The 11,212-nt window shown below is 49.3% G+C and overlaps 1 protein-coding gene and 1 long non-coding RNA gene across 3 annotated transcripts; one reads left to right on the top strand and one right to left on the bottom strand.

Moving 5' to 3' along the window:
- The first annotated feature begins 581 nt into the window (after positions 1-581).
- Positions 582-2,818, top strand: LOC109754679 (uncharacterized). Its single transcript, XM_020313590.4, has one exon. The coding sequence runs from the start codon at positions 1,156-1,158 to the stop codon at positions 2,149-2,151; it is 996 nt and encodes a 331-aa protein (XP_020169179.1). The 5' UTR covers positions 582-1,155; the 3' UTR covers positions 2,152-2,818.
- A 747-nt stretch (positions 2,819-3,565) lies between these two features.
- LOC109754680 (uncharacterized) lies at positions 3,566-6,680 on the bottom strand. Of its 2 annotated transcripts, XR_012184705.1 has the most exons (3): positions 5,946-6,680; positions 4,025-4,364; positions 3,566-3,949 (listed from the first exon to the last, which is right to left on the bottom strand). It is a non-coding gene; the product is annotated as an uncharacterized lncRNA (long non-coding RNA). The 2 variants fall into 2 exon arrangements; XR_002230760.4 differs by lacking the exon at positions 3,566-3,949 and having other exon boundaries at positions 4,013-4,364.
- Between the last annotated feature and the right edge of the window lie 4,532 nt (positions 6,681-11,212).

Below are 11,212 nucleotides of genomic sequence, written 5' to 3'. Positions count from 1 at the left end.
CTATCCTTGGGTAGAGCTAGAGCTTCCCGAGGATGGCTCTGGTCCAGTGCCGCGAAGAGAATTCTTTTGGAGCCTTGCCTGGTGTGGGTTCCAATAGGTCTTTGCGCTACCAAATTAAAATTTGTATATATACATCTCACTGTAACAACAAGAAATTGTAATTGGCTGAAGATTTGAACGCCCGAGAAACTTATGTTTGCTCTGTTTTCATTTCTGTTGGTAGCATCAGTGCTTTTCAAAGAGTTGTTTCTTACCAACAGGGAGGTTGGTGCGTGAGGATGTTGTATTAGTTTAGATGCTTTCTAGATCTGACACAAGCTCAGCAAAGTAATATTTGTGATTTGGTCGTGCTGGTAGCCTCGTGTTGTTGTACTACACTTAGCTATCTTTTTGTTGGTTTTCAGGTCTTTTTCAAAGGGTGTGACATCTTTGAAGGTGTATGCTTTAAGAACCAGCGTAATTTTAGAGCAGCGATTTACATCTCCTATTTATGTTTTCATGTGCACGGTCAACAGAGTGTGATATTTTTTTCATTAATTCTTATAGTAGTTCTGGAAGTTGGGATTATTTCCCTAGCACTTGTAAACGATACGGTGATCATTTGAGGAATAAAAGTCTCGATAATGTTAAAGAAAATGCCCTCGGCAGCAGCAGAGCCCGAGAGGCCGGAGCCAAGAAAAGGAACAGAGGAAGAAGCTACGAGAACAGAGGAACAGAGCCGCGCCGTGTGGGTGCGCCGGCTGACGGCCTTGTGGAGGAGGCGGCGCAGGGCGCGACAGCGGACGGGAGGGATGCAGCCGTCTTCCTCGCACCGGTGGGAGCTGCGGTTCGGGGATCTCTGGGAAATCAACGAGCCAGCCACCTGAAGATCTCCATGGCTAGCGACGCGGAGCTCGGGTACCTGCGCCTGCCCGCTGATGGAATGGCCGTGACCGCACGCCGAGACGCGGATGCCGCCGGCCAACCCGTACGCCGGTCGGACCAGCGAGGTGGCATCGCCTGCCCCGCTCGGCTGGTACACGGCCCCGCGCGGTGGCAGCCCTGTGAATTCGAGTTCGAGTTCATTTCCAGTTCAGCCGGCGACAGCTGGTAATCCGAGTCCGCCAAGAACCAGGAGCTCGCCGATGAATAAAAGCGCTTGCGGTCGGGTCGCCGATGAATAAAAGCGCTTGCGGTCGGGCAGCGGCTCCAACTCGATTCGTTCGCCTCCCTCCCCGATCCCCAGATCCAATCCAAGACACGCCACCGATGGCGGCGAAGGTGCTCCAGCTCCGTAGCTCCGACGGCAAGGTGCTCGTCGCTCCGGCGTGGGACTATCGCCCGACCGCCACCCAAGCCCTCCCGCTGAAGATGCGGGTGCCCTCGCGCGTCCTCGAGAGGGTGCTTGAGTACTGGACCAAGCACAGCCTGGCCAAGGCCACCAGTGAGTCCCGGGAGTCCCTCGCCCGCTGGGACGCCGACTTCCAGCGCCGTCTCGAGGAAGACGGCCTCGCCAAGGAGGCCGCTGCAGCCGCCCAAGAACTCCGCCGCTACGTCGACCATGGAGGGCGTCCCCATCGCCACGCCGCCACGGCCGCGTCTCATGTCGCTGCTCCTGCCAAGGCGGCCCGTGCTGATCCCGTCCGTGCCTGGTGCCCACTTGTTCACCACCTCAAGGGTGTCAACCAAGGAGAACGCAGCCCTGCGCCGGCGATTCCCGGCTCCTTCGATGCCTCTGATATTGCCTCCGCCGCGCGCCCTGGGCCTGCCACCACCTTGCCGGCTGCTGCTGGTGCTGACCCCGTGGATGTCCGGTGCGCGATCCGTGCCCGTGGACGCCAGATGGCTGAAGACGAGGAGTCCGCTTGCCACCACCGCAAGCGCCCGGCTTCCAAGGCTCCACTCTGCCTGCCTGCCACTGCTGTTGCGCCCGTGAAGAAGGTCTCTTGTCCCGTCGCTTCCAAGGCCCGCTCTTTCGTCGGCTCTACACCATTGCCTGTCATTGCTGCTGCGCCCAGCGTGAAGAAGGCGACTCCAGCTTCAACTCTGCGCGCAAGAAGGGGGATGGGGGAGCTCAGCTGCAAGATTCCGAAGCAAAACCGTGTCACCGCTGCAGCACCAAGGAAGCAACCAATTCCTTGGGTGCGTCCAGTGGTATTACGCCCTTGCTAGTCTTTTACCTTCCTAAACCATTCACACATGAGTTTCATTTAATCTTTGCATCTCTAGGTTCTGCACTTAACCACCAAGATTTCTAGTGTTCTTTGAATCCCTTTCAGTCATTAGTAATTTTACAAGAGTGTCGGCAGAGTCTCCATCTAGTCTAGGCAGCAAAAACCTTGTTAAGATGTGTACGGCATAGTTACACTACATCCATACCTGGTCCTAAGTCAAGGGTTTAAGTAAATAAAGGGCATGTTCAATGAATCAAAGTAAAGCAGATGAGCCAAAAAAAATGGAAACTCATGTACTGCAATTCCAGCACAAGACAGAGCGGAAAACGCACTCGCTGCAAAATGCAAAACGCCCGTTTGCTACCCGGCTTGTAGCAGGAAAAAAGGAGTAGAATTGAACTTGTCGATACACACGTAATCTTGTGAGCTGCCTAGGGTTTGGAGACTATGCTGACTCTCCTGTAAAATTAATCTTGCCTGAATTGGATTCTTAGGCACTGGCGTCTTGGTGTGTTAAAGTTGCAGTTTCCGACGAGTAACATTGGTTAGTGAACTCTTGTGTGTATGTGTGGGTGAAGCTTTGAGCTAAGCAAGTCCTCAATGTACCGACTATCAAGTCGCACTGTAATCGATTTCAGATATGAATAAAAATTTGTTGGCCTGAATTTGTATCTATTTATTCTTGTATGCTTCTGTGGCTCCTTAAAACATTCTGCTGCTCTAGTAGGAAAAGTGTGTACTGAGGCACAGATCCAATGGATTCGTCTCTGTTTTCACAATACCATGTTTGCTTGGTGTTCCTTCGGCTCTACACCACTGCCTGTCACTGCTGCTTCACCTAGCGTGAAGAAGGTGACTCCAGTTTCAACTCTGGGTGCTCGAAGGGGAATGCGGGATCTCAGCTGCAAAATCCCGAAGCAAAACCATATTGTTGTTGCTGCACCAAAGAAGCAACCAACTCCTTTCTTGAGTCCGTGTGGGTGAACCTTCAAGTTAAGCAAGTCCTCAATGTACCGAGTAACAAATCATGTTGTAAAAAAATCAGATATGAATGAAAAACTGTTGGCCTGAATTTGGGCAGAGCATTTGAGTAATCTGTGTTCTCCATTTCTCTTTAAAAGCATGCAGAAAATCCATACCCTGATTTTCATTAAAAAAAATCCATTCCCTGGTACCAAAACCATATTGCTCTAGATTTACAGTTTTTTTTATCTCGAACGTAAGATCTCTTGATGTTCTGATGATAAATTGGGGTTGTGTAACCACAGATGGACTGAGTTAGCTTTGTTCCAATTGTGTGATTTATGCTTGCCGAAGTTCATTTATTATGTTTTTTTTCTTATTTAATGTTTTACCAACTGAGCTTTGTCAACGGAAACTAATTTGATGAAAAATGGATGCATGACTGTCGGTGGGAAACAATGGTATCATGCTTGTGATTAATTACTGCATAGAAAATCTGAAAGGTTAATTATGCAATCATAGAGCTACTGGGGATTTGAAATGTAGATTCGGCGTCTGCTGCCTGCAGCTCTTTTCCCAGTTTATTGTGAAACCGTGTCCCTCGCGATCTGCCCAATTGCCGTTAAGGAGATGGAATGAAACATGTACCGGTTTGGCGATTTGGTGGTACTAATTAAGGTCTGTAATTGAAGAAACAACCCGTGTCAAGGAAATATAATATGTGTTTGTGTGTGTCCACAAGTATGTTTTCTTGTTTCTTTCTTTCAAAGTGCCTGTGTTGCAGCAACTGTTTACTCTTTGATTGTCTTGTTGCACCTTTGTGGCTCCAGCCGCTACATCAGATGTATAGGTTTCAGAGGAACATTAGTATCACTGTATAAAAATAGAGCATATGCTGATGCTACTACCTGACTGCAATCCCAAAAGTGTCTCAATCGTTCCACAGCTACGAGTAAACTTACTGAATCGAATCCAAACCCTGAGTATTCCAGAGAACCCTGTGTATTCCAGAGATGCGGATATATAAGTTGTTTCTTCTTTCAAACGAGGCTAACCCTGGAGCTCCGCTTTCCTCTAGGAAAACACAATGCACGGCCCCTTATAAGAAGCAAAGTTTGATCAAATTTATATAAAAAAAGGACCCCGAAGGCTTCGTTCGGGACGGGAGGGGCATCGACCGAACGACTCGTTCGGGAGGAGAACGCCCCAGCACGAACGCCCCACCATCGGGCCCTACAGGCCTTTTTCCTGTGAAAAGGAAAACGAAAAATAAAGCCCATATTAAGTTACAACTAGTAAAAGAAGCCCAGTTTTTTCTGTGATTACTAATAAACAATGGTCTATTGCACGAAAAAATTGCCATGGATTTTTGCCATTCTATGAAAAAACTGCCATGTTTAAGTTTATGTTTTAAAAAATAACAAGAAAAAAGGAATAAATCATTGCATCTGTACAGTATAAAAAAATTGCCAACACTACAAAGTTTACAAAAAAAATGCAAAAGTTGCCATGAAGTGATATGGTGAAAAAAGCTATCTCTAGACACATAGAAAATTTTCGGAAAAAAATGGAGAAACCATCTTAAGTTGTACTGATATTCTACCTGTAATCCCGATGGCAAAAACAAATTTGAAAGAACAAACTTGCCATGTTCTCAAACTAATTTGTAATGCCCATGACAAACATTCTTAAGATGGACATGGCAAAAAGACACAACGAACCATGGCAAAAAATGAATTTAGTTGCCATGGAAAAAGACACATCTATAAACAATACTTATTTTAGTTGCCATGGCAAATTTGCCATGTTTTTAAACATCTACAAACATTGCCACGTTTTTGAACAACTTTAGTTGCCATGGCAAGTTTGCCATGTTTTTGAACATTTTAAAATGCCATGTCAAATTTGTCATATTTTTGAACATCTACAAAAGGTTGCCATGTTTTTGAACATCGTAAGTTGCCATGGCAAAGTTTGCCATGTTTTTGAACAACTATAAGTTTGCCATGGCAAGTTTACATGTTTTTGAACATGTTAATTATAGAAGTTTGACATGGCATAAAATGGAGTTAAATTTGCCATGCCAAAAATGGTGTGAAATTTTCCATGGCAAAAAAGTAGTACTTTTGCCATGGAAAATAAATTAAGAAATGCCATGGCTACACAAGTATATTTAAGATGCTACATAATAAAATTTGCCATGTTCTATAAATTTAGATTTGCATAATATTTGAATTAAAACTGCCATGCTCTTTACAATAAATTTGTCATGGCGACTTAAACTGAAAATTGCCATGGCAACTTAACCTAAAATTTGCCATGCGAAAAATAAACATATTTTTGTCATGCCAAAAAATGAAGTTAAATTTGCCATGGCAAAAATGGAGTGAAAACTGCCATGTCAATAAACGGATTAATTTTTTCCATAGCAAAAATGGAGTACTTTTGCCATGGAAACAAATTAAAAATGCCATGGCTATACAAGTATATTTCCGTGATACGTAGTTAAATTTGCCATGTTTTGGAAATGTATATTTGCCGTCATATTTCAAACAAAAATTGCCATGCTATTTACAATAAGTTTGCCATGGCGACTTAAACTAAAAATTGTCATGGCAACTTAAACTAAAATTTGCCGTGCAACTATTACAAAGATTTCTAAAAATTGCCGTGATGATGTGTGAACTATTACAAAGATTTCTGAAAATTGCCGTGATGATGTGAACTCAGTACTTGTAGCAACTTAATCCAATCACCAAAAGCAAAAACACTGCATATGATCTAGAGGGAAAACAGAAGCAATCACAAAAAAGGAGATAGCATGCATACCACAGGAGCAGCAAACTGCTCCTACTCACTCGACTGGCGGGGAAAATGGAAGAGGAAGCACCCGACCTCCCCAGATCCTGTCCAAGCACGCGTCGTGGGGAAAATGGAAGAGGAAGCCCCCGACCTAAGCGAGCACCAGCGACTCCTCCGGCGGAGGGCACTGGCCCATGGACGACCGTCAGCTGTCGATGTAGGACGCGCCGCTTGAGGGCATCGCCGCCACTTACCTCTGCCCCCAGCCGTTGCTCTGGCACTGGGCATGAGGGCGTCATTGACCGACGGAGGCCACGACGCGCATTCCCGGCGAGCCTATCTGTCAGCTGCTCCTCGTGCGCTCCCCGATGAGCGGCTCTTCCGGCGAGCCTCCCTGTGGCGGGACACCGCGCATGTTGCCGGGCCACCGCAAGGCTGCTCAGAGGCGGCTGGACGAGGCTGCCGAGCCCCAGCTCGAGGCTCAACGCCGGTGGAGTTTGGGAGGCGCGACGCCGACGAGGACAGCGCAGCTCGGCCCATCTCAGCCGCACAATGTCCCGATGTTGGATCTAGTAGAGTTCCTCCACGCCGCCGCCCACCGCGTGTCCTCCGCTGCCCGCCTCGTCACCGGCGCATGGCCGCCTCATCGCCGACGCTTGGTGCTCTTCCTCCGTGCTCCGTAGTGAGGAAAGGGGATGGGAATGGAGGTTTGCTTGGGAGTGTGTGGTTGGTGAGGAGAGAAAATGGATAAGGCAGCGGCGTGAGGACGATGGAAACGTTCAGGGCAGCCACCTCCTTTTCCGAACGAAAGGAATCGATGACGTGGCTGCTTTGGCATGCTTTAGGATCAATGCTGACATCCTACGATCAAAAGGTCGTTCGGGGCGAGAGCGTAAAAGTTGGACGTTCGGAAGTTATTGATTCCGTAAAAAAAATATCAACATCCGCAATACTAAGGTTATACTCCCTCCGTTCCTAAATATAAGTCTTTGGAGAGATTTTACTATGGACCACATACGGAGCAAAACGAATGAATCTACTCTCTAAAATGCATCTATATACATCTGTATGTGGTTCATAGTGGAATCTCTACAAAGACTTATATTTAGGAACGGAGGGAGTATATCAATATGAATTTTTTTTCATGATGCATCTAAGAACATTGATTTCGTGTTGATACTTTTTTTACAAAGTTTATAAAACTTTATAAAGTTTGACTTCAGACAAATTTTATATGCAGACTAAAAAGATGAAGAAAGAATACCACTTAATTTCCTCTCTTTTTAAACTAGGGGATGATCACCGAACAAACAAAGGAAACAGACTCCTGTGCTGTTGCGCGACCATCAGTTAAGCTAGCCGTTCCATCCCTCGCACGCACCGGTAGGCCGCGTACAGGGACTCGTCTGTTGATACTGCGCGCTCCACCACCCTCTCCTCTCCGCTACATACGTTCCGTCCAAACTCCAACTCGATCCACGTGTCTTGCGCGCTGGCCCTCGCGGTCCTGCTGCTGGCCGCCACCGTCGCGGCGGCGCCACTCGCCGGCGCGATCCCCATCCCGGGGAAGCCGCTGGCGGCGCCGGATCCGTGATGGAGTCGGTCGCCGAGAAGGCGGTCAACCCCTCCACCCTCATCATGCCCAGCACCATCGCGAAAGAATAATCCATGGTCCGTCCATCGCCGAGCGTGCGCGTTTGTCTTGGTTAGAACATCTTCAACAGGCGCGCAACGCGCGACGCGCTAAAATAACTTGTACAGCGTTGAAATAGCAACTTTTTGCACGCAGCAGAGCGCTGGCTCCAGCGGCCCTGCAAAATATTGCGCGCACGAGCAGCTCCAGTAGGCGTGGTAAATATACAGCGCTCGCGCCCAGCACAAACAACATTTGACACTTAAATAGAACCAAGAAGATCAAACACATAAAAAATAAATCAACAATAAATAGTTGAATTTATTACAACTCAAACAAATAGTTTATCTTGCAATACAACAAATAGTTCAACAATACAACATCAAACATACAAATTACTAGTTTTGTCGGCCATTTCAAGCCCACCACTCCTCGATTAGATCCTTTTGAAGATCATCATGCGTTTCGGCACGTCGAATGGCATGATAGAAGGCAACAAATCGGGCCACCCTCGCAGCCCTCCGCCGCACTCGCACGGAACATCCCAAGAGCTCATACTGAGAATAGTCTAAATCTTGTCCATGCTTATTCTCGATGATCATATTATGCATGATCACACAAGCGTTCATGATGTACCAAAGGATCTTTTGATCCCAAAATCTAGCCGGTCCTCTCACAATAGCAAATTGGGCTTGCAAAATCCCAAAAGCTCTCTCCTCATCTTTCATAGCCACCGCTAGAGCATCGTGAAAATTAAGATTTTTCTTACCTTCCGGTTTTTTCAACGGCTTCACAAATGTTTGCCACTTTTGGTAGATGTCATCTGCAAGATAGTAGCCATAGTTGTATGTAAATCCATTTGCTACAAACTGCACTGATGGCAGTTCATCATTTGCAATCATATTCATGAGGGTTGACCGGTTAAGAACGTTGATGTCAAAGATCCAGGCATTCCAGAAAAAACATGCCAAATCCAAGTCTCCTGATCGGCCACTGCTTCAAGGATTATAGTGGAACCCTTTTTCTGGCTGTGGAATTGTCCATGCCATGCCTTAGGACAGTTCTTCCAACTTCAATGCATGCAATTTATTGAGCGAAGCATACCTGGGAACCCACGAGCTTTGTTCATGTCCAAAAGCCTTGCAGCGTCTTTAGCATTGGGAGCTCTCAAATACTCCGGACCAAACACTTGCACAATTCCGACTGCGAAGCGCTTGACACACATGATGGCTTGACTCTCACCCATGGTCAAGTGGTCATCAACTAGATCAACCGGAATACCGTAGCCAACATATGCAAAGCGACTGTCACCTTTTAAAAGGTGTTATGACCGAGTTCTCCGGCGGCATTCCTCCTTTGTTGAAAAAACTGATCATGGCTCGTCGGTTTCTCTGCAATGCGTTTGAACAACTCGGTGTTCATCCTAAAACGGCGCCGAAAGTACGACTCGGGGTATATGGGATTATCCACAAAATAGTGCCTCATCAATCTGTTGTCAGCATCGATCTTATCCCTCCAAATTTTTTTTACAACGCATAACCGAACCACCGTGCTTAAGCATTTTATTGGCATGCATAGCTAGGATCATTGCAAGGTCCTTCTCCTCCTGAATGTCAAATTCTTTGTCGGAAGAATCATATGACGAACTCATCTACAATATTGAATTTAACCTAGTCTATATAAAACTACAAACAACATGCACCAAATTCATCTACAAAATATGAAGTTGAAGCAATACATACCTCGCAAGCGTTTTGTCAAACACGTTGTGGGCGCCGAGCGGCAGTGGGCGGTCGGGCGTTGTTCGTCGGAGGAATGGCGCGCTCGAGGGGCGGCGGCGATGAGAGGATGTCGGGGGTGCCGTGCGACATATGCCAAAGGATGGCTTATCATGGGGGGGCTAATAAAACGTCGCCGGTGCCAGGAAACGGGATAAGGCGCAAACATGCACGCCGGCAAATCTTACCCAGGTTCGGGGCTCTCCTAGGAGATAACACCCCTACTCCTGCTCTGCGGGGTCTCCGCATGATCACTCAAGCAACAATGATAGCTACAAGCTTGCTACTTGAGCTGTTTCTCTAGAGGGGGAAGAAGAACAAGGCTAGCCCTAACTTCCTCTCTCTATATGTGTGTGGATGGACTAAAGTCTGAACCCTTTGCATGGGTGCCCTGGGGGGTTTATATAGGCCTACCCCCCAGGGGTACAAAGGTAATATGGGTGGGTGTAGGACCCGGCCGTCAATGTCTATGATCGCCGGCTTCTCCGCCGGCCGCTGGGGCCCGCCGTCTGGTGGGACCCGCCGGCTGTCTTGTACTTGGCTGACAGGCCGCGCCCGCCGCCGACGGGTCCTGCCGGCTGCTTAATACTGTGGTGATGCCACTGATGATGTAGGCTTTGTCGGGGAAGCGTGGCTACAGTACTGCCGCCTGGTGGGCGATCACTGTAGCCACTCCCCGTCTCTTCTGATTAATGGTGCACAAACTCCAAGGATGGGAGAGCCGCCTGGTTAGGGACGGCCTCTACTCAAGCCGACTGGTCAGGGCTCGCCGCCCTCTGGCTCCTCGCGGACAGGTAGGGCCCACTGCATGCGAGCCGTACCGACAGCACGTCGTGGGGGCATGGCCCCCTGTCATGGGCGATGTCATGGGCAGAGTGGCAACAGTGTCGCGCCGGACAGGAGATCTCCGTCTGGTACGGCGCACTGTAGCCACACTTGGCCCTGGATTTGGGGGTGGCAGGGTGTACTGTAGCCACGCCCCGTCTCATCGTATTTATATGGGTGCAGACTTTGAGGGCACTTGGGGCCGTCTGCTAGGAGCCGGCCTCTCTAGAGGCCGCCTGCTAGGAGTTGGCCCACTTTGAGGCCGTCTGCTGGGCCTTGCTGTCTTCCGCCAGCCGGCCGCTGGGACCAGCCGGCCATAAGAAGGCGGCTAGTTGATCTTTGAGTCTCGAGGGGCGCAGCCGGCCCCGATGTCTTGAAATACCATGGGAGGCTGATGAGGCTACCCGTGGTCATTTACTCCGACAGTAGTCCCCGAAGCTGGTGGGGCACCGCGGCCGAAAAGGTGAGGAGCCTCGGTAGCTTCCTACTCAGAGTGTTCTGATGCCTTGCTTCGTCCGTCTTCCGTAGCGCCGACTGCTAGGAGTCGGACACGACCAGGCAGGCCGCCTGCTGGTTTTTGAAATGTCGCAGCGGGAGTTGGGTGGCGCGCCAGCTAAGTGCCAGGCTCGCCGCCAGCTATCTATGCGCCACATGGCACCAGCCGGCCAGGCCGCCTGCCAGCCCATGCGTGCGATGGGACATCGTAGCAGGTCGGGGCCCACCACTACCAAGCCTCAGCACGCGCGCGGATCCGATGCGGCCGAGCCAAGCGGTTGGGATTCCGCAGCGCAGTAACTTTGCGCCGTTACTGCGTGTTAATCGCGGGGTCGTGGGGACGTGGGCGCAATTAATCCCACGATCCCCACGCCCCGTCCCCTCGGCTTCGCAGCCAGGGGCTATAGTAGGGGGAGGAGGGGAACGGCACTAGCACGCGCGCCCTCCTCTCCCTTCGCCATCTTCTTGCTCTCCTTTCTTTCTGCCGCCGCCGCACTCCCGCAGCTTGCCGAAGTGCTGCCGCGGCCCGTCGCCACCAAGCCCAGCCTTTCCGCCGCGCCGTC

This window comes from Aegilops tauschii, chromosome 5 (assembly GCF_002575655.3).
Source record: "Aegilops tauschii subsp. strangulata cultivar AL8/78 chromosome 5, Aet v6.0, whole genome shotgun sequence".
Classification (NCBI taxonomy): domain Eukaryota; kingdom Viridiplantae; phylum Streptophyta; class Magnoliopsida; order Poales; family Poaceae; genus Aegilops; species Aegilops tauschii.
The sequence above is the reverse complement of the archived record's forward strand: the minus strand, read 5'-3'. Positions and strand labels throughout refer to the sequence as shown.

Bases quoted from the DNA above. Each gene is read 5' to 3' on its own strand.
- LOC109754679 (XM_020313590.4), top strand. From the start codon at position 1,156: ATGAATAAAAGCGCTTGCGGTCGGGCAGCGGCTCCAACTCGATTCGTT.